The sequence below is a fragment of the Cygnus atratus genome, chromosome 25, assembly GCF_013377495.2.
Source record: "Cygnus atratus isolate AKBS03 ecotype Queensland, Australia chromosome 25, CAtr_DNAZoo_HiC_assembly, whole genome shotgun sequence".
Lineage (NCBI taxonomy): Eukaryota > Metazoa > Chordata > Aves > Anseriformes > Anatidae > Cygnus > Cygnus atratus.
In genome coordinates, this window is record NC_066386.1 from 1,028,570 (window position 1) to 1,050,920 (window position 22,351).

The window sequence follows — 22,351 nt, forward strand, 5'->3', positions numbered from 1 at the left end:
CGGCAGGGGAAGCCTCTGTGGCTGCTCTTCCTGTGCTGGCTGCGGCAGCCCTTCAGCCCTCCTCTTCGGGGCTGGCGGAGGTTCCTGGACCTGGTGGTAATGCTGTTAGGGGCGAGATAACAATTCAGGGGCAGCAAGGCTCAGAGGTAGGGGCGGCTCTCCAGGCACCCCAGCTGCCTGCCCAGCCCTTGAAGGGCCCTGAACTGCCTCTGGGGTGGCAATAACTCAGCTGAAAGGCTGTAACTCTCAGGATGGTGAAGACTCAGCTGTTGATTTGTCTGTCCAGCCTGAAAGCCTAGAGAGGAAGGAAAAAAAATCCCTGTGGGCTGGATCTGAGCTAGGGCATTAGCACGGTGAGGCACAAGGAGTTTGCATAGACCGATGCAGCGAGAGCCGCTCTTGCTCAGCCGCTGCTAGCAGCAGGCTCTGGAGGAACTCGTGTAACTGGAGGAAAAGAACAAATATGTTGCTCTGAGCAACTGAAACGAGGCAGCAAATTGTCCTGCTCGGCTGAGTCATCGCCCGCGAGCGCGGGGTGTTTGTGCTCGGGGTGTGGTACCTGGGGTAGGTGGCACAAGGGCTTCAGCTGGGCTCTGCACAGAGCGCCCAGCCGGCGGTGCCAGCGGTGGAAACAACTTTTTAGAAGCTTAAGGGTGGAAAAAGCTGAAGGTGGAAATAGCAGCAGCTGCTGCCAGCTGTTCTCCCTGTGTCTGCTCAGTGCACACTGAGCGTAGCCTGACTCAGAGCCCTGGGTGTCTCACCGGGCTTGCTGACGGAAGCAGCTCTGAGCAGGTCTCACTGGGCTCCTTCCAACCCAGAAAGCCCTTGAGTCAGATGAGCTCTGAACACTTAAAATGCTGCTTTAGAGCTCGTTTGGTACTGCAGCTGATAATGTTGTGATCTGGGTTTGTCTTTACCCTGGAGTCTGAGTGTGCCTCCTGGCCCAAAGGAGAGCCGTGCTGCTGGAAAACTGTGTCCGGACCTCAGGTGGGGTGAGCCTGAGGCTGCTGGAGCAGGGACGGGGGAAGAATTCAGGCACTGTTCCACCAGCACCAAGGAGTGCCCTACAGTAGCAGGGAGAGGGGGGCTGACATGTATTTGGGGTCACCCAGCATCTTGTGGGGCTGTAGGGCTCTGCGAGGGCTAGGGTGAGCCACTGAGCCCACAGGAGGGTGGTGAGGACCTCTGGGACACCTGTGTTGGTCCGTCTGCTTCTCATGAGAACCTTTCCTTCGCTATCTTCATTTCCTTGGCTCAGCATCTCTGTGCAGCCTCACCTGACCTGCTCTTCTGGCTATCTCTTGGCTAACATCAGCAGAAAAACCTAAAGTGGTAACTTTGAAGCCTGCAAACCACAGCTGTTAACTCTGCTGACAGTCTCCCTTCTTGTATTTGGCCTAGCCCAGTGAATTCCCGATCTGGAGATAAGGCAGCATGCTGCTATAATGCTAAGCCATAAATGTTGCTGCCCTGCTGAGATGAGGCACATTGGCAGAGGGGGATTTGCTTTGTCCTAAACTGGTAAGAGAATTGTCCGTCCCTGGGTTTTGCTGAGGTCGGGGATGTCAGCACTGTCTCTCAGCTGAAGGAGTCCGAGTTAGAATTATGCAAAGCAGGGCCACGTCCCATCGGAACAGCAAAGTCACTCGTGCTAATGCTTCTCTCATCTGTTTCCAGTTCTGGCATAAAGCATGTTTCCACTGCGAGACCTGCAAGATGACCCTAAACATGAAAAACTACAAGGGCTACGAGAAGAAGCCGTATTGCAACGCGTGAGTATCTGCTGCCTGTTGGGGCTGTGCCGGTGCTGGGTCTGCGTGGTGCTGAGGGGGTTGCTGGACCCTTCTCCCTCTCAGACGCTGGTCCTCATGTCCTGAAATGTGGGGCACAGGGAGCCCCAACCTCGCTCAGCAGGAGGGGTCTTTCCCCACTGTTCTGCAGCATTTCCTTGGGGGCGCATGTGAAGCCCCAGCTGGAGGGGGGATGCAGGCCAGTTTGACGGGGTGACACAGGCTGGTTAAAGCCCCATTAAACAGCCTTTGCCACCATAAATGCCAGCCGATGGCCTCTGCTCTGAGTTCCAGCCTGGGCAGACAAAGGGTGGATAAAATTCAAATACAGGCAGGCATTTAGATGGAGCTGCTCTTAACCTGCATCCCTGTGGAGAGGAGGGGAAACGAGAAGGTGCTTGTTCCCCCAGTTGAATACAGGTGCCTGGGGACAGAGAAATGGGACACGGGGGTGTCACTGCAGCTTGTGCCCTGCTAGGATGGGAGGTGACAGCCAAGTGTCTTCACCCTCGCCTGCTGGCACGTGCCCTGCGGAGCAGCGTGTGGGGCAGGTGCAGCACAAGTGTCTGGCTGCACCGCTCCTCAGCTTACTTCCCTGCTTCTGTTTGGCGCTTGCTTGCCCCCACGATTGTTTTTTCTTCTCAAGAGAAGACCCTTGATTGTGCATGACAGTGGGAGAGCTCTGACAAACAGACTTTCTGAGCAATAAGGGGTGACTCCAAGCCAGCACTCCGTTCTGAAGCTGGGTTTTTTACTCTAGGAGGTCTTAAATGTGATGTGCAGTGCGTGGTTTGTTTAGGCAGGAAGCTTTGCATAAAAACATCAATGCTGTCTTTGTGCTGGATTTTTAAAGTTCTCCTTAGTCAGTTCCTCTGCAGTTGATGATCACTGGAGTTAGGAGCCTTAAATGGTAACCCAGCTTGCTCGTTTGTTGAAGTCTAACAGTGATAGCTGTCTGGGTTCCGGGGTTGGGTCATGGAAGCTAGTCCCTACTCAGTTCGTAGGTAAGTAAAAGTGTGCTTGCTGTGCGTGTTAATGTGTATAAAGCAGCTTTGCGGTAAGATTTTTGTAGCAGCTTCTTATATACTAACAGGCCTTAGAAGGAAAATTAGATAATGTAACACTAAGCTCTTGTACAGCAGGTTCCATTCACAGAGTACTTTAAAAACTGTAATCCTGACAACATCCTTGTAAGATGGGTATTAATCATCTTAATGTCTAAGAATGGAAAGAAGAAGCAATAAGTTCACCAGTCAATGGTGCTCTGGCAAAAAACTTCCCCTTCAGCTCAGTTACTGCTGGCACCGCGTGCTGGCGATGATGGCTGAGACTTGTCTGTGGTGGGCAAACTTCTGCTGGACAGGGTGAGGCGTGCGGTGTCCAAGTCTGCTGGTAATGCTGTGTCCTTGGACCTTACCTCAAGTGCAGGGTGGAGATGGTGTGAAAAGCAGCAAATAGCCCTCGTTATCTTGTAGTGGGGGCCCCTGGCACTAGCTCAGAACTCCTGCTTTAAAGGTGAAAGAAAAACCCCTGGAGTAATGGCATGGTGTGGGGGGAGCATGCGGCCTGAGGGGACTGAGCTGCTGGGGCTCCCCAGCACTCGTTCCTTGGCTGTGGGGTCCCCACATCTGCTGTGGTGGTGGAGCAGCCGGTCTGGGATCCGAGAGCTTGGGGCCTTGGTTTGCAGCAAGGTCTCTGCAGGAGCTGATCCCCCCCGAGCTCTCCTCATTGTCCTGAACCTCGTTGTCCTCACCTGCGCCCCGATGCCAGTGCTGGCAGCTCTGAGCCTGGCCACAGGCATGGCCCTGGGGTCCCTTCAGTGCTCTCCCTCCACGCTGCTGCAAGGGAAGTGGGATAATAATGGGAAATTCCTGAGATTCCAAGGAGTCTGCGCAACCCCGACCCATCTCAGCTTCTCACCCCCCTCTGCTTAGAGCTCCCTTTGATGCTGCTCGCTGCTTTAACCCTTCAGCAGCCTCTCTCCAGAGGCAGCTGCATGGCTCGCCTCTACCCCAGGGCGCTCAAATGGCGCACAGAAACCTGCGTTTGGTTCTGTTCTTCCTGCTTGGCGTGGCCGTACCTGGCTGTGGGGGGAACCGAGAGCAGCTGGGGGCTGCTGGCATGGCCCTCGCCCCCCGGGCTGGGGGGTGCACGGGGTCAGTGCCCATCGTGGGGCTCAGGGAGCTGCAGGCACAGGGCTTGTTCCCTCCCAGCTTCTGCCCCTGCAGCTGGGACCCCTGGTGCCCCCGGAATATCCTGGAGGAATAAAGGAAGAAAGGGCTGGGCGAGGTGGGTGAGCCCAGAGCTGCCCCCGAGGGTCCCACGGTGTTGGGGCTGAGGGGCGACATCTTCTGTCCCTGAGCAGAAGTGGGGGAAAAGCAACGTTTGTGCTGGCAGGGAGGAGGCTGCTTTTCTGAACATGCCCTAGCACAGGGTCTCCTCTGTTTGAGCTGTGGCCGTCTGCCAAATTCCAAAGTTCCTTTCTTCAAGAGAGCAGGAGGAAGAGGGCTGGGCTTCCTCCCCGTGTGACGCTGCCCCAGCAATAAATCTGTGTGCTGCCTTTCAGGAAGGTGGCTGGTAGCTGCCCCAAGTGCTCAGCTCCCCGTGCCCAGGGGGAGCTCGGTGGTAGATGTGACCAGGTCCTCAGCGTTCCTCTTGTGGCTTCAGCTGGGTACTGGGGTGACTGGCTGCTCACTGGAAGCAGCATTTGTGACTGGGCTTATCTTTTTATGTGAGTTCCTCTGCTTCCACCTCTTTCTGGTTCAAGGTAGGGTTGTATGCAGATAGTGTGAGGCCTCTGAGGGTGGAGGAGAGCTGAGCTGCGAAGGACAGGTGAGACTGCGTGGGAGTCCAAGGCAACAGCTGCTCCCAAATACACATTATATACAGGATTTACTTTCTGCTACAGGGATAACGGAGCTGTGCTGCAGCTGGCAGAGTTGGGCCAGTTTCTTGGCTGCCGAGTCCTAACTGGAGGTGGTGCCTGCGGCAGCGCTGCTCTGGTCCTCTCCTGGAAAACCCCGGGGGCTGGCAGCTCTATGCCTTGCCTCGGCAGTCGCTCATCATCCAGCACAAATTAGTGTCTTGAGAATCCTGCCTGAGAGTTCAAAGCAGTGTGTTTGGTCTAGGGACTTTGGCATCTTCAGAGATGTCACTGGGTGTGGGAGCTGGGGTGGAAGCATCCCAGGCAGCTGCGGGCACCAGGCTCCTCTCCTGTGGAGGCAGGAGAGGTTCCTCTGCTGTGTCCTGGTTATGAGGTTGTTCTGCTCATCTCCCTCGAGAGGACATCTAGACAGGGCTGGACTTCATCTTAGAGCTATGGGCTCACACAAATTCCTGCTGGAGTAAAAGCAATCGCTCTGAATGCGTCTCCGTGCTGGCTTCCTGCTGCTGAAGCAGGGCTGGCTGGAGGGGCTGCCCCTGCCCTGCGGTGCTGTGTGTGAATTTTGGGCAGGTAGGGAGTGAGTGGCCTTCCCCTGCCCCCCGGGAGCCTGGTGCAGCTCCGGCATCCTCTGTTGGGGCTCGCGTGGCCGTGTGCTGCTGGCCAGACCCTGCTTGCCTCTGATGTGCTGCTGGCCGGACCCTGCTGCTCACTGTCCGGGGCAGAGCCCTGCAGGTAGGTGCTGTGCTGCTCCCCTCAGCCCCCTCGTTGGCAGGGGAAAGGGAAAACTGATTTCCACGCCCCCCCCCCCCCCCCAAAGGGGCTAAAGGCTATGCGAGACTGCCAAAAATATCTTACGTAGGTGTGTCAGCAGGGTCCCCGTTCCCTCCATCTGCTGTGTTTGCGTGACTTCAGTGTCTCTTCAAGGAGATGCCTTTCCCTGCAATAAACCACACCCGGTGGTGGCTGTCCTCTTTGTGCCAAGTGTGTCTGGGGGGATTGGGGCTGTGGGGCCAACGGGGGATCGGGGCCATGGGGCTGATGTGCCTTGTTGCCAGCCCCAGCTTGCTAGCAGCCCCCGGCTCACCTAGCGAGGAGCATCGCTTGGGCACGAGCCACAAACCTCCCGTTTCTGGTGGCGACCTGAGGAGCCTCCCCGGCAGACTTCTCCCTGGTAACTTGATCCTCGCCTTTCCATTTGGAGCGAGCTCCCTGATACCTCTGGGGCTCGCTTCTTGCTTGGAAAAAGTTAGCGAGCGGTGGGCAGAGCTGCTCCAAGTTCCCCAACGAGCCAGGGATCTGTTCTTGGCACTCCTCGCTGCTCCATCTGGTAGCAGCCTACTACACTAATAAGTGATCCTCCGAGTTTGGGGGGGGCAGGAAGGGAAAGAGGAACAACTGTGTTGCTGGGACGCGGTCCAGGTGTTTATCCCGATGCTTTATTTGTGCCGAGTTTCTGGATGAGAATAACTGGCTTTCTGTCTCGGTGCACACACTTTGTGCGCCGTGGAGCTCCGAGCAGACACCACCCTTTGTCCTGCCGTAAATGGGAGCTGGCCCCCAGCACGTGGTGGGTGCTGAGGGGGGGGGGGGGGGTTGGGGGACGACCCCCAGCATGTGGCTCTAAGGAGAGGCTGGGGAGCGCAGGATACTGCTGTCACCGTTGGGGAGTTTGGGGAAGGGCCCCAGGCCCCTCTTTTGTAGGATGGGGGTGTGGTATATGGGAAAGCCGCCCTGTGTGATGCTGTCACGTAATGGTTGGGATGCTGCAAACATTAGTGAATCCTCTTTGGGGTGCAATGTCTGTCCGCTTTGGTGCACGATGTCTGCTTTCCGGGGTATTTAGGAAGGGCAGCTTACTCCAGGTGCTCTCCATGTACTTGGGATTGATGCAGGGACCTCTGGTAGCTGACATTATTGCTCCAGGCTTCCTGGTCAGTTCATGGAAACCCAAAATCCCTCTCCAGGGCTCTGCTAGCTCCCCCCACCCCATGCTCTGCTGCTGCCTCCTCCATGGCTGGTGCCTGCTGTGTTCGCGTCAAACCAGTGATGCCCCTGTGCGCGCAACCCCAAGTGTTTGCAGGTGGAGCCTCTGCAGAAGCGGGAGCCGGGGCAGACCTCGCGGTGCCTCTCTGCAGCTCACTGCTCCCTCCCGGCTCACCCTGCGTTGCCAGATTGCTTCTCACCATAGCCCAGGGCATTCTCTCCACCTGCCCACCTGGTGAACGTGGGCTCCCTGCCTCATCCCCTGGCTGTCCCTGGAGCCTGGAGGAGGGGAGATGTGCTCCAGTTCAGGTAGGAGCTGTGTCAATAGGACACTGCCTTATTGTTCAGGACAAAGCAGATGGCAGGTGAGCTTGTTCTCCAAGGAACATGATCCCATGTAGTCAGGGCATCTGTGGGCCGGGGTCCTCCTGCTCGTGCAGCAGGCACCGTCTCCCCGTGCAGGGCAGCAGAACCCAGGCGGCTTCCCCATGCCCCCAACAGCAGCAACGCAGCTCACCCCACACAGGGGGCTTGGGCAGAGCCCCTTGCCCTGCCCTGGGCAGGGGGCAGCACCCACAGAGCCTCGGGGGGTTTTGGCTGAGGCTGCAGCAAGGTCTGCCTGGCACAGACCTCGCTGCGTGGGGTGGGGGTGGCTGTGGATGGCTGTTGACTTTCCTGAACTTATTTATCTGAACTTATTTATCCACGCCTGGGGCCAAAAGCCTTGTGGAAAAAAACAGCACCGTTGTGACGCCTGCCCTGTTCCCATAAACAGCTCTGTAGCTCCTCTGAGCCCTGTCTGTAGTGGGGGGGTTGGACAGGCACTGCTCTGTTTTGGGGGCTGAGGGATGGGACGGGGGCAGCGTGGTGAGCAGAGCCAATTCCAGAAGTGACTGCTGGCTTCACAGCTTGGCACCCCTTGTGCTGCTTTCACTTGAAATCTTTCCATTGTGGATTGAAGCAGGTTCCCGAAGCAGGCTGTTTTCCACCCGGCAGCATTCTGCTCTACAACACCCTCTGCTATCTGCTGGCAGAGCCCCTGGGGAAGGGGGAGAGGCGCGGAGCTGCTGAGCAGAGCGCTGCGCCCAATGCTGTGCCCTGCTCAGCACCCAGACAGCCGAAGGGAGCTGGGGGCTTCTGCCTCCCCCAGCCTGGCACCGGTACGTGGGGTGGACGGTGGGAATCGGAGCAGCAGTGTCCCGTGGAGTGGTGCTGAGCTCACACACCCGACTCTCAGTCAGGCTGCGAGCAGATGCTGGGGAGAGGCGGCAGCTGCACACGTGGAGAGCTGGACCAGCCATTTTGGCAGCCTCTCCCTGAAAGTGCTGGGAGGAACTGAAATCTCTCTGCGCTGCCTGCTCTTTTATGGTGGGATGTTTGCAAGCCTTCTGCAAAGTGGCATGGTGCTGCTTTTATTTAAAAAAAAGAAAAAGTTTATTTTGTTAAGCTTGTCCCCAGGAATCAGCAAGTCTTTGAAAGGCAGGATGTGAACTTAAAGCGTTCTGGCAAGGCAGAGTCTATTACTTCCTTTGTTTAACTCTTCTTTCCCAAAACCTCGATACAGCTGCACGAAGGCGGCTGTCGCCCCCAGGGGGGCAGGTCTGTGGGTGGGGAAGGGGCTGCACGTCCTCACCCAGGGCAGCACCGCTGCTCGCCAGGCAGATCTGCCAAGGCACTTGCTTAGCGCCTGTGCTTGAATACAAGCAACTCTTGGAGCTAGGGAGGCTCTTGTAGACACTCAGCCATCTCCTGCTTGCTGAAGGTGGCGTATCTGTGTCCCAGAGCTCTCAGACCAGGGGGGCCTCTCGGTCAAGCAGCGTGCACGACCAGAGCACTGCTTACGAGGTCCTGCAGCCGTGTCCTGCTGGTGTCTTTATTGGAGAAGTTTAACTCTGCTTCCCAGCTCATGCAAAGCTCCCCAGGCTCGAGCACTGCTGCTTGGGAGGGAGCAGAGTGGAGAGTCTGGGAGGGCAGCTCTTGGGGGCAGCCTCCTGGGCGCTGGGATGTGAGCAGGCTGAATTTTGTGTTGGTCCAGAGCTGAGGTCGCTGGCACACCCATCGCTGTGCTGGGTGCAGGACGGTGGAACCGCTGACGGGGTTGTCTGCCTCGGGGTCACGGGAAGCTGGGGCTGGCACAGGGCTGATGCTGGTCAGTGCGTGGGAAAGTCTGCACCCGCCGCCCGGTGTCCCTGCACCAGGAGCTTCCTGTCTCAGCCCTGCCTTTGCTTGTGCAGCTCTTTGTGGGGGTTCTTTGGAAGAACCAGGGGAGCTTTGCCTCCTCTGGCTGCACAAGGGCCCTGTAGTGGCAGGGGGGAGATGGCAAAGCCAGCTGGGGGAGGGCTGCTAAGCAGACAGACCCTTATCCCATGGTAATCCTACAGCTGCTGTGAACAGCGGGGTGAGCTTCCAGGTGCCTTGGAGTTAACGCACCCAAGCAGCTCCTAATGCAGGAGCCAGACAGGCTCGGTCTGGCTGGCAAAGACTCCATTGACCTGATTTAACAACACAACACGAAATGCCTCGTCTCTGGCGGCCGTAGCGGAGCTGGAGCAGCCTCGCTGGGAGGGCTTGCTGAGGGCTTGGATGCTTCTTCCCCGCCCTGCACCTGTAGCCTTCAGCAGGGAGGGCAGCCCTGTGCTTCTGCCAGCCTGGGAGCAAAGAGCTCCAGTGCTGTGGTTGTGCCAGCCAGAGGAAAGAACTGGGGTACCTCTGCGTTAGCTCCCATGGTGGTTTCTTCCTGGCCCCGATTTGTTCTGGAAAGGTTACTGGTTTTGTCTGGGCAGCTATTACTGAGCAGCAGACTTCGCCCAAATGTCATTGAAGGGTGCGTGGGACTAATTAGTTCCCCTCAGTTTGTCAGAAGGATTGTTTGGAGCAGAGTCCCCTGTTTGTCATCGTGGTTATCATGTTCAGAGGCCCTGGAGCCCGGAGGGTTTTTCTGCTGGCCCTTCAGGGCTCAGTCGCCTTGGCTGCATTGTCAATTCAAGTGACTTTTGCTCCTCACGTGCTTTTCTACCTGTTGGATTAACTTCGGAAATGAGCTTCTGGGGAAGAGCCGAGGAGCAAAGGGCGTCGGGGTGAGCGTGCATGTGTTAGAGGAGGACGTGAACGTGGTGCTGGCGTGGAGCTGCTGGCAGCAGCTGGGCGAGCTCCTGCACCCTGCACCCTGCAGCGGCTGGCAGAAAGCCGCCTCCGTCAAGGACTTTGCAACCTCTGTGTGGCGTCGAGCCCGGTGGTGTCGGGGCTGCTGAAACTCCCCCTGGTTCCTGTTTTTTGAAAGCCATCTTGTGCCTTCAGCACTGGTCCCTGCTTGTGAGGATGGTGCATGGTGATCACACGGGTGCCTTTCGCGCACCTCTGGAGGCAGGCTGAGTGCTGAGCCCCCTCCTGTTTCCCTCCCCAGGATGTTTTGGAGGCAGCTGGGGGAGGGCAGCAAGGACCCCCCTGCTCTGCTCCTTCCTTGGGCCTGGTGATGGGGAGGGGGAGAAGTGAGACTGCACAAGACCACCCCCATGGGGAGGGCAGGACCGGTCCTGTCCCATCCTCAGCACCAGTTCCGCGGATCCCAGGGGAGCAGGCGCCCGGTTCCCACGCGCCCGCTGCCTCCCGCGCTCTCCCCGAACCCAAGGCAACTCGCTTGGTGCTTTCTCATTAAGATTTAATTTACTGCTGACTATTTCTGGGGCTGATTCTCATGCATATGAGATGGCTTTCCCCTCTCTGGCATGTTGCGGGGATATGGGCGGCTGTGTTTGTGCTGGCTGAGCAGTGGGAAGCGCTGGCTTTGGCGGGGGGGCTGTCACCGCTCCTGAATCAGCAGCTCCTGGCCTTAAATTCCCAAAGGACTCAAATGCCTTTCCTTTACCAGGCGGATCTCATGAGCCATGCTCTGGAGAAAACCGATGCCTAATATTAAGGGAAATGGTTCAACTTGTGCGTTTCTTCCTGTGCCTCACGTGGACAGGTTGCTGCTGCCTCCCCACAGCAGTCTGTAGGGGCTCAAGGCGCAGAGGAAGGCTGCCCTGAGCCTGGGGAGGGTTCCTCAAAATCTCACTGACAGAGGCGGAAACCTAATTCCGGCGTAGTCAGTGCAGGCTGTGCCTATCTCTTCCTTTCCCTCCCCAGGCTCTGCAGCAGGGCACAGACTGCTGTGGGCACAGCGCTTCTGGAAATGCAAGAAGCAGCACTGTTGGCTGTCTTGCAGAAGATTTTTTTTTTTTTTTTTTGCCCTATAGCTGTGGCTTTTTGGTTTCTCTGAGCTCCACGGGGATGGATTTGTGTCACTTGGTCCCCAGCCCTTGCAGCCACTGGGGCTTCCCTCCTCCTGCCCTGGAGGCTGCTGCTTGGACTCGCCTTCGGAGCGATATTGGCATGCCCAGAGCATCGGATGCGGTTGCCATGGGAATGGGATGATTTAGGCTCACAGCACCAGCAGACAGCACGGAGCTCGCGGGCCGTGGCTGAGCCGTAAATGCAGCTCGGGCTCGCTGGTGCATACAACTGGAACCATGTTTGCCCTTCATGGGAGCCGTGTGGCTCTGTGCCGCTGTCTGGCAGCGCTGATGGCCCGTGGCTCTATCCCACGGTGGGTCTGGGGCTGATCCGAAGCCTTTGAGACCTCATTTGCCAAATGGAGAATTAGCAAACAGGGAGGGTGTTATGGTTTAACTGCATTTGTGCTTAAGAAGTGGCTTTGTTCTCTTTGACCTTGGTGTGAGTCAGGCGGTGACTTCCAAGAAACCCAAGCGAGGGCTGCAGGACGTGAGTAACTTGGGTGAAACAACAGCTGAGTCTCTCCCTGTCCTGCAGTGCCCTGTGAGCCCAGGCAGTGCACTTACTGGGTTGGCACTGCTGGTAACTAAGCCCCGGCTCCCTTAGCAGCTGCCTGATGGCACCGGGCACTGCACAGACATGCACGATTGCTGCTTGTTACCTCTCCTCCTTCCCACAGCAGCAAGGTGAGCACAACCTCCCCCACCACACACAGCAGGCACCACTGGGTTACAAAGACACATTTCTGGTGTCTCTGTGCCCTTGTCTAAGGCCCATTCCCCCTGATGCTCTCTATTCAAGGTATTGCGAGCATTACACCCAGTGACTGGTGCAACTGCAGCAGCCTTTATGCGAAGGAGCTTGCTAACCGCAGGCTGGTGTCATGTACACAGGCACACCCCCCCTCCTTTGTCAGCCCCACAGGCTGCTCATCCCTTAGCAGCAGACAGCAGCTGGCGTGGATTTGGTCCCAACGCATCTGAGGCTGATTTGTTGCTTCTAAAATGTCGCCCACGGGTGCAGCTCCGAGCAGTGGCTGTAGCACGGCCTTTGGGTGGGTCTGGGCAGCACCCACCCTGATGTTTGTGCTGCTTGCTTTAGCCGCTGGGAGAGCAGAAATGGTGGCCAGAACAGCAAGAGCTCTGTTTCCACGTGAGCACTTAAGTAAATGGCAAAAACACACCCAGTTCTGTGGTGTCCGTTGCTCCTGGTGAGCACTGGGCCCTCATAGAGGATCAGATTTTATTGTTACTGGAGTCTCAATGCCAAAATCCCCACAGCAAGCTGCGGGAAGCAGCGTGGAGAGGTGTATGCCCTGACACCATACCCCGGTGTGAAACCTTTCCATGACAGTTCCTAGCGGTAGTGGGGAACGGAGCCCTAGCACACGGTATTATATCCCCTCTAATCAGATTAATCTAAACAGAGATTAAAGTATATCCTCGAAGCAGTCGGTGATCTGTTGTCTAAAACTGATTCTTGTGCTTTTCGGTCTCTCCTGTCGCCAGACATTTGCGGGGGGCTGTGTAGGGTTGCTTTGGGCTCACTTGGCACAGGTCCGGCTGCACGGCGCTCAGTGGGGGCAGGCTGCGATCTCACCGAGGCCAGCAGGACAGCCGGGCTGCTGTGGTGGTGTGTTTTTTGGAGGCTGCCCAGGTCTGTCCCCTGCTATCCCGGACGCTGCAGGGCTGGGGAGAGGGGAGCAGGCAGCGAGCTGCTGCTTGCTGAGTTGTCTTTTCCCCTTTCTGCAAACCACATCTGCATCTGCTTGGTTTCTGTGTGTACATGGAGGGTTCTTTATTTTTTCAGCGAGGCTCAGGAGGAGTCTATTTTTATTCTCGAGCTTCCTGCATTGCTGCTTTATGAGGTGTGTGCTGCTCTTGCAGGTCTGTGGCTGTGTCTGCTGCTGCCCTGCTTGGAGGCCAGCAGCTTTCGGACAGATTCCTCCCCATGCAGCTGGCTTTCTGCTAACTTACCCTCAGTTGGTCGCATTTCGGTTAGCCTCGGACAGAGGTGCTAATGCTGATTCTGTAAATAGATGATTACTAACGCTGCAGCACACAAGCTCCTGGAGCGCAGCCTGGGGGCCTGAGACCCACAAAGTGTCTCATGGCCTGGGAAGGGGCAGGAGCCGTGGCTGGCCTGGAGCTTGCGTAACCCTCGAGAGCTTGGTTCAGCCACCGGTTGGGCTGTGTTGGTGGAGGTGTGGGACTTGGAGGCTGCCCAGGCTGGGTTACAGCCCTGAGATTGGGGTCAGCGCCACACTAAAAGCCCTCAAACCCCCAAGGGGAGCCGGGCACCGTGCCCCGCTGCGAGGAGCTACAGGCCTCTGTCACCTTGAGGAGCCTCTCTGGTGGGCGATGGCTCGGTTGCCCTTTTCAGGAGGTTCTAACCCAGTTCTTGTGTTTGAAAGTGAAACCAGGCTGAAGCAGTGCTGTGCAGCGCATGCCAGGAGGCAGTGAGCGTGGCTATGTGGTAAACACGAACCAGGGCCAGTACGGCCTGTGCCTCCCAGCCACGGCACTGTGCTAGGAACTAGCTTCCTAAAATCCTTTTTGTGCCACCGTGCTGGGAGTCCTGCTTTAAATTGTGCAAAAGGGAAACCTCCAGCCCTTTGTGAAGGCCGTTTTTCCCTTCTTGCTCTCTGCTACTTGAGTTACAAACCCTAAGTGCTGTCATGGGACGTCTTCAGTTTCCTTTCCATCCCGTGAGAGCGGTTTCCATCCGTTCAGTGTCAGGTTTCCTCCGTGGGCACTTCCCAGGGGGCTTGGAGCATGGAGCTTGACACGGGGGCAGCCAGCACTGAGCATCCTGCAAGTGCTCCTCTGGTGCAGAGCTTCCTCTGTGCTGCTCGTGGGCTGTGGATGGGGCAGGATGGTGAGGGCATCCCGCAGTGCTGAGCATGCCTGACCCATACCGGGACCCGAGTGCCAAAGCATCCTGCTGTCAGACTGCTACCTCTCAGAGGTATGAGAGTCCAGTGATAGCTGCTGCCAGGCTCTGGCCAAGCCCAGCGAGGGATTTCACCTGCCAAGCACCCCCTCTTACAGCACTGCTTTGCCTCCTGCTTTTTCCACACCTCCTGGGGGTCTGGAGGTGGCCACGTGAAGGTTCCCAGTCTGCCTGGAGGGGCCTCGTAGCAACCTCCAGCGTTGGGATCAGATATTTACTTTCTGCCAGTGCTTGAGTTCTTCCAACTGCTAATTTATGTCCACAGCAAGGGCTGTGTGTGCTTTTCAGAAACTGCTCCATGGCACTTCAGAATAATAGCTGCTGGGCTCGTAGCCAGGCCGCGGCGGAGGTCTCCTGCCTCATGCTCCCATTTCAGGCATGCCCTGAGCGTTCACCAAACACGCAGAACTGGAGTAGATAAGAAGCACAGCCTGTGCCCCCAGGACAGGCACGGTTGTGCTGACATCGTTTATGCTGGGGCTGTGATGCTCTGCAGTCAGCAGGCCGTGATGTGAGGTCTTAGTGGCTGAGACTTTGGTAAAATCAGCAAGTGGAGTCACCTTCCTCCCTCTGACCCTTCCCAACAGAAACGGTGAAGCAGAAGCAAAGTCTTGTAAAACCAGGGCATTCGTAGCATTTACTTGGCCTGATATTACCCTGAGGACTATTTAATGAAAAATTGAAGGTCTCGATGAAGATGTGCTAAGGTCTGTCCAGAAACCAGACAGGTACAGCCCTGGAAAGCCATTGCCCCCTGAGGGGGAGGAAATCCTCCCCTTCCCCTTTTCCTGATAAAACTGCTGATGGACTTTAGCTGCAGTTAATGTGAGAAATGTGCCTGCTCTGGAGGTGCAGGTGAGCACACCCAGTGGCCATCGCCACTGTCCCATGGCCGTGGCCCTGTGTTGGAGCTCTCGTGGGGTCAGTGGGATGGAGGTGGCCTGCAGGAGCACCATAGGTTAACGATCTGCTTTCCGTCCCCAGACACTACCCGAAGCAGTCCTTCACCATGGTGGCAGACACTCCTGAGAACCTGCGTCTGAAGCAGCAGAGCGAGCTGCAGAGCCAGGTGAGTGTGCGGCCCCCTCCTCGCCCCGGGCGGGCGCGCTTCGCCCCATCGCGCTGCTGCCTTCTGCGTGCTGGTGCTTCCCCAACGCCCTCGTGCAGCGAGCTTGGGGCTGGGCTCCTCTTCTCGTGTTTCACACATCTGAGCTTTTGCTGTTCTGTTTGTCCCTGGTGGTGGGAAGGGTCCAGCCCACGGTCTGCCTCTCCCAGTCACATCCATGTCTTGCACTGTTTTGTCTTTTTTTCCCTGCTGGCACCCAGCAACACAATCAGGTGAAATGGCAAATGGCCTCATCTGGACAGACTCTGTAGGCGAGTATTTCAGGTAAACCCAGGTGTTGTAGGGCTGGGAAGCTCTGGCAAGCAGAAATAAACAGATAGAAGGGATAACGACTGGCACAGACCAAGATCTCTTTCTCCAGAGGGAAGAGGAGCTTGTTTGAGAAGGGTGTTGTCCAGGCGCGTCCTGTTCTGTACCCTCGAGGTGTCCCTGGGTCAGCAAAAGTCCCCAGCCCTGACGCACGGCTCTGGGCTGGGTGCTCGCCCTGATAACTTCTGGTGGTGCAGGGGGAACTGTTCGGCTCTTGGGTGGGCGCAGGAGCAATCTGCTTTCCTTCCTACTCCAGGGCACTGAGAATATGAGAGGGAACTGTGAGTGACACTACTGCGAAGAAGCTTTGTCCCTTGGAAGGGCAAGATTAGCACAGGACAGGCAGCCTTGGTAGATTGCCTCTCTGTGAGACTTCACTGCACCAAGAATTGGCATTCGTGGGGCACGGCTCAGACGAAAGCATCCAAGACATGGTCCTGAGCTGTGGTTGTGAGCTTTGTTGTACAGCTGCAGATGTGTGCTCGGAGTACGCTGCAGTGGAAGAAAACGCATCCAGGGGCAATTTTGGCTTGAGTCACAGTCTCTGAGGAGAACACAGGATGTGGCAACTGTTCTGGGAATCTATTTAATTATTTTTCCTTCAATGGGAAGGGGCAAAAAGACTGCCCAGAGAGCTGTCAGCAAGGCGTGTTGGCTCAGCTCAGTATTCCAACAGTGTTGATCCACAGAAGGTCTGGACAGAGGGTGGACGGCACAGGATTTGTCCTGCTGGTGGGCTCAGGGTGAGCAGACATCTTCTGGGATCAGCGCGTTCCTCTCCCAGCTGTGCTCTGAAGGACACAGTGACCTTCCTTTCTTCCCCATTAGCCTGGGAGTGCCAGGAGCTGAAAAGCAGACTGCTCAGGCGTGCTTCCTGCTGGAGGAGGGGGAAATTGGGACCTCACCTGTTAGCAGACAGAGCTGGTGGTGCCCACACAGCCAGCACTGAGTTTTGAAACCTCTGCTTTGGCAAGGTCTGTTCCTCGGAGCGGGTTGCCCAACAGCTCCTGGCTTGCACAAACGCAGCTTGGCTCGAGCAGGGAGCTAGAGCTCAACCCGGGGCTTGCGTTGTGCTTCACAGAGCTGCTAAGGGGACACGGCTGCTTTTCCATGGTAACAATCAAGATAACACTGTACCAAATGCTCTGGAGTATCCAGTGCTGTTTTTACAATGAACTCAGGCTCTTCATTAGTTCTTGCTTATTAAAGGAGACCCTAGGGAGGGAGGGAACGTGCTCTGCACTGCCGGGGCTTTTCTGTAGCTTGCTGGGACTTTCAGCTCCTTGCGGTGTGTGCCATGCTGGAAGAAAAACTAGGTTTCTCTCCTCTCCGTGAGGTTGTTGCGGGGTCTTACTCACCCCATTTCCCTGTTAACCAAGTGTCTGGGGAGCTGTGCAGAGACCCAGACATCTGTGCCCGACTGGAGCAGCTGCCTGGGAGCAGAGGGGGTTACAGGGACAGTGCCACAAGCAGCTGAGCAGGGGGAGAGCCGTGGCGGAGCAGCATCCCGTTCCTACGCAGCACCAAAAGGCAGACGAACAGCACGGCAGCTTTCAGTGCATGTGTGCGTGGCCCCTTTTAAAGGAGGGAGCTGGAACAGACATTTTATACCATCTTAAAGTTCCCAAATGCTTGGCAACTGCTGTTCCTTGTGGGAGGTGCAGCAGAGCTCTGAGCACGGCTCTTGGCACCCCTGGGGCTGGGTAAGGGCGCTGTGACGGGGACAGCCCTCTGCACGGGCTCCCTGGGGACAGTGCCACAGGGCTGGTGTCAGGGCAGGACCAAGGGGCTGAAACACAGCTGCAGGAGGTGCCAGCTGCTGTCCCTGCTCCCCTTGACCTGCCTGGCAAAAACACGGGCAGGAGCAGGGGCGCAGGAGCCTTCTGCACCTGGCTGCATGTGAACAGAAGAGGGGCTGGGATGCAGGCAGGGTCTTGCAGCCCCTCGGACACCAGCACTGCACCTTTTCGGTGCTGGTCTCACACCGGGTTGTGCTGAAAATACAACTCATGTGAGCGGGAGGGAGAGGAGGCTGCCGGGGTGCTGTGGGCACAGGCAGCCCAGGAGGAGGGGACGGGGATGGGGATGGAGGTGACAGTGGGAGATGGTGCAGCCAAATCAGATGGAAACTGCCGCAGCCCTCCAGGGAGGATAGATCCTGAATCACTTCAGATAAGATCTTAATTCCTCTCTGCCTTTGTTCTGCCTACAAAGGGAGTCTCCTATTTTCCAAGAGGTAAATGTTAGTGTTTCTTGAAGCACTCTAGCTAAAATGCAGCCGCTCTGTTTCATTGACAGCCTCTTCGTGGTAACTGCAGGAGCTGAGCAAACCCTCCAGGACCAGCAAAGGTCACCTCCAGCCCCTCCGGAGCAGGCAGCAGGGCTCAGCCCTGCAAACTGGAGCTGTTAGCTGACACGGGGAGAGGCTTGCGAAGAACTTGCTGGCTCTGCAGTGATGGCAGTCTAGCAGGGAGGCTTTGTGCTGCGGGTTGCCAGTTCAAATGCCACCTCCAAGGTTCAAATGCCACCTCCAAAGTGCATCCTGGCTAACGCTGCTGGGGCAGGCAGGGCTCTGCACGCAGGTCTAGTGGTAAAATCCCTCGTGGAGCAAGGTCAGGGTTATATGAACAGCCACACCTTGCCTTCATGCCAGCATTTGCCAGCCAAACTCAGCTTGTGGACCTCGGGGTGAGGCTTCCCTCATCACATCCCTGCAGAGGTGCCGTGGCTGGGAGCTGCTTTAGGCTCCTAAGGAAAGGAAAGGCTCTAAGGAAAATTGGTGGGGCTGTGTCCTCCACAGGGGTTCTGACTGCGGGAGCATTGTTCCCTGCTCCCCAGCAGCTTTGCCCTTCCCTCTGGAGCAGGGCTCCTGCAGAGCTGCTGTTCTTTGGGTATCCCTGAGGAGGTAGATCCACCGAAAATGCTCCTGTCCCACCTCAGTGTGGCTGGAGGAGCCGTCTGTGCACCGGAGCCACTGCATGAACAGGGTGGTGTCAGGACAGCTTTGTGGAGCTGGAGCGGCTTCGTGCATGTCCTGATGCCCTCTGTTTGTGTGCCGAGAGGGCGTCTTCTGTTCCGGTCACTGGCAGACACTGGATAATAATACCTCATGCAGCTAAATAAGTCCCCAAAGTGACAGCTTTTACGCCTGCAGCCTCCTCTTGCAGCCCACGTGTGGCAAGAAAATTGCAGGGTTCCCGTTCTGTGGCTCCTCTGAAACTCTTAAAATTGGTATCTCCGGAGGCAGCCTTTCCTGCCCGAGGGTGGAGGCTCTGGGGGTGTGGGAGGCAGGTAGCTCTCCTGTCCTGTCCTGTCCCCAGCGCTTCCTTCCTGCAGCAGCACGGCTGTCACCTCGGCGAGCTGCTGGCAGCGACATGGACGTGGGCACTGGTTTAATTTGCTTGAGCTGGGACCCATGAGGGGCTGCAATGTGCAGAGGACTTCCTCCAGCTCCTGCAGGGATGTGCGAGTTGTCGATCTCCTATCATGAAGGGAATAATTCCTCTGGGGAGGTTAGCGTGGATCCTATTTTGTTATGGGGCCAGGCGTGGGTATGGGTCTGGAAGTCTCACGGTCCTGGCCCTGTCTATGTCACTTGGCTCTTGAATACAGTGCCTAGATGAAAGGCAGCTCTGAGCCAGAGCGATGTACACCCAGTGCTCGCTGCCAGCGATGGCAGGAGCAGGCAGAGGTGATGGCTCCCTGCATTTATCTCCCTCCATCACCCAGAGTCACCTGGGCTCGAGGTTTCGAGGGATTGAGGGGAGCAGGATGCCAGGCACGTGGCCGTGCTCCTTGTGGACAGGAGCGAGGTGAGGACTTGCACCCCTTGCAGGCACCTGGCTGTGGAGGGGGTTCCTCTGCCCCTTCCCCCCAGCACCCCTTGTCCCTGTGCCCTGCAGCGGGTGCCTGGCTCTGGCCCGGCGCAGGCAGCGCCGCTGCCCATATAAGGGCAGGGAGCAGCAGAAAATCGCCGTTTCTGAGCACTTCCTCCCTCCTTTCCGGCCGTGGCTGCGGCCCCGCAGGACCTGGCCGTGCTGCAGCAGAGCCAGGAAGGGCCGCGGCTCCTCTCGGACCGCCGGGCTCCTGACCCCTGCTCTTCCTCTCCTGCTCCCGGTGCTGTCCCCAGTGCTCGGGCTGTGCTCAGACCTCGTGGCACAGAGCCCAGCCCGCTGCCAGCGCCAGTTCCCAGCACACGTCTTGGGTTAACCGGCCCCAGGGACCAGCATCGGGCTCCCCCCTGCAGTCAGGCATCCCCTACTTCAGTTTTTAGGGCCAGGTTGCCATATCCCGAATGCTACAGAGGGGGAGAAAAACAGGGAGGATGCAGGGGGTGAGATCTAGGAGGGTAAATACATGGAAGCTATCAAAGGAACTGCTTAGCCTTGTGATTAGCTTATCGCCTGGAGCTTCTTTCTCTTGCCTGGCTTTCTGAAGGCTCATCGCTTGTGCGTTTGCAGCCGGCGCTGGCACCCACTGACCCCTCCTGGGGGGGCTGAGCTGAAGGCTGGGGGACAGATCCTGTTCTGAGCGGCATCTCCAGCACGATGGCAGGGACAGCATCCCACAGCCAGGCTGCGGAGATCTAAAGGAAAAGAGCCTGGATGAAAAGCTGAGCGGATAAAGGACAAATGCGGCCCCCTGCCCGCTCCCTGGGGCTGGCGCTTCCTGAGCAGTGGGCAGGGCGACTTCACCCCTCCTGCCCCCTCTCTGGGCATCCCGTGGGCTTGGTAGCAGCTCCATTAACTTCTGGTTCCCTGTGCCTGGTGCTCAACGCCGTGAGGCTGCTTCTTCCCACCTCATCATGTTCGAGATGGGTTCCTCACCCCAGCCAGTAAAGTTTTTCTGTGTTTCTTACTGCTTCAAGCCAGCAGAGGCTTCTGCCTTGAAATCAGTCTCTTGTGTTCCTCTCTGATGTGCTTTGGCATCTTGGTTTCATTAATATCCTCCCCGGGTAGACACTGCAGCCTGGTTCATTAAACCTTTGCCTTCTAATGTCACTTCAGAGCTGGAAATCTAACCTGACTCGTGGATCATACCATCCGTGCCATGGCTCTGAAGCGTGGGTAGAGGCTCTGACGAGCTTCCAAAGCTTTGATTTCTCCTGGCTTGTGGGATAAGGACGTGTTTGGTGCTCTGCTCACACCCTCTGGTCTTTGCAGCACGGTAACACATGCAGCCAGCAGCGAGCTCTCCCCTGTTCCTCCTGCCCGTTGCAGAGCCGGTGCCTGATCTCCCCTCGTGCCGCAGGAAAGCCCTCGGAGCTGCGGGGCTGTGGTGAGCCTCTGCTTCCCACCCGCCTCCAGGCACAGCTGGGATCTCGGCACCGCTCCGGCACGGAGCTGCAGCCACCTTCCTGGGCTGCGATCCCCCTGCATGAGGCCATCGGGTGCTGCCGTCTGCGGAGCAGGGGCTGGGGCAGGACGAGGGAGAGCCGCGTGTCCCAGGGCTGCCTCTTGCGAGGTGTTTGCTAGCCCTGGGTGCAAGCAAGCGTACAGCAACGCGTGCTGGCCAAGGGGACTGTACCAAGCCTTATCTACGCCAGGCTTGTTAAAACACTGAAGTCAGGACAAAGCTGTTGCTGTGCCTCCGCGTGGCCCCTGAGCCACCTCTGCCTCCTTCCAGCGCCAGCGGGTGTGGGAAGGACGCAGCTCTCCGCTCCCCTGTGCCAGCCCTTCTGCCAAACGCAGACAGCGACGTCTCGTCTTCCCTCAGCAACCCCTCGCCTCCTGCCTGGTTCTGCACCCTCCCCGGGTGCGGGCCCGCTCCGTGCCCCCCACGGGGGTGGAAGCTGTGGGGTCTGACCCCTGCACGTCCCCTCTGGAGCCGGCCGGGGCCCCGGGACAGCCCGGAGGGCAGCAGAGGTGCCTTGTGGTGCCTTGGCTTCTGCAGACGGTGACAAAACGCTTGGCAGCTTCTCCTCCAAGGTGCTCCCAGGCCCGGTGGGACGTGACCCAGCGAGGCTTGGAGCCGCGCCTCCATGGCAGCGTTTTGGGGAGAAATCAGCGTTATCCTGCCTCCCCCACAGCACTGCCCGTGCGCTGCCTCCCAGCCTTATCTCATGTCCGTGGGGCCGATCTGCAGGCGCAGCTCTGCTCCTACACACTCCTTCATGGGGCCAGCCTGGCTTCCCGTCTGTCTGTCCGTCCGTCTGTCTGGCGGGCGGCCATCCCGCTGCGGGACGGGAAGGCTTGCAGGAAGCCGGCCACACGCGCCGGTGTCTGGCCCTACTGGGACGAGCACCTCCCGGCTCTTGCCTGGGGAGCAGCGGGTCTGGTCCCTCGCAGCCCTCTCCATCGGGGAGGCGACCGCTCTGCTCCCCCACCACAGCCCCGCATTGCACCCACACAGCCAGGCTGCTCTGCCCCCGTTGTATGGGTGGCGAGAGGTTCATTCCTCCTGCCCCAGAGGCGGAGGTGACCTTTCTGTTTTAGTGACAATCCGCGGCTGCCTGCAGTGCGCAGGGCGAGCTGAACCCCGGCTGCTAAGGGGGTGAAAGTCAGCAAAGCTGCTCGTTGGAGCGGGCCAAGCAGCTGCTCGGCGTTTCCTTCCCTTTCAGAGCAATCGAGTCAGCGGTTGGGTTTTGGCATCCGCAGAAGGTGCTTCTGCTTCCGGAGCAGGGGGGCGAGGGCGCAGCAACACCCGGGGCCGAGGCTGCGGGTCTGGGCTGGGCGCTGTGTTGGCTCCCTCCCGCAGGACAGCTGGAAGCCTGGGTCTTAAAGCTGTGTAGAACTATTTAAATTAAAGAAAAAAAAAAAAAAGTGGGGGTGGGAGCAAGTAAAAACGGGACTTTTCGGCTCCTGGGTGTGATGGGAGAGATGCTGACGTCAATGTCTGGCAGACAGAAACGAGGATGCTTGTGTTCTGCTGGCCTCTGTCCCCACACCCTGCCTTGGTTTTAGCCTTGCTGGGTGTATTCCTTTCCAGAGGACGCTAAACATCCCCGACACAGAGCTGCTCTCGTATGGGCGTAGCTCACAAAATCCTTGGGACTCTCAAGCAGGCGGATTGCCATGGATGAGGTGATCTGTGCTG

At 57.6% G+C, this 22,351-nt stretch overlaps 1 protein-coding gene across 3 annotated transcripts in view; it reads left to right on the forward strand.

Annotated features, from left to right (window-relative positions):
* Window positions 1-22,351, forward strand: part of LASP1 (LIM and SH3 protein 1) — a 30,601-nt gene that overhangs the window by 2,314 nt on the left and 5,936 nt on the right. For 2 of the 3 annotated variants that reach the window (XM_035569865.2, XM_035569864.2), the window contains exons 2-3: window positions 1,678-1,772; window positions 14,866-14,950. In XM_035569865.2, coding sequence (XP_035425758.1) covers window positions 1,678-1,772; window positions 14,866-14,950 — 180 coding nt within the window. Of the gene's footprint in view, window positions 1-1,677; window positions 1,773-14,865; window positions 14,951-22,351 lie in introns of those variants that run through there. The other variant, XM_035569866.2, reaches the window with a different exon arrangement.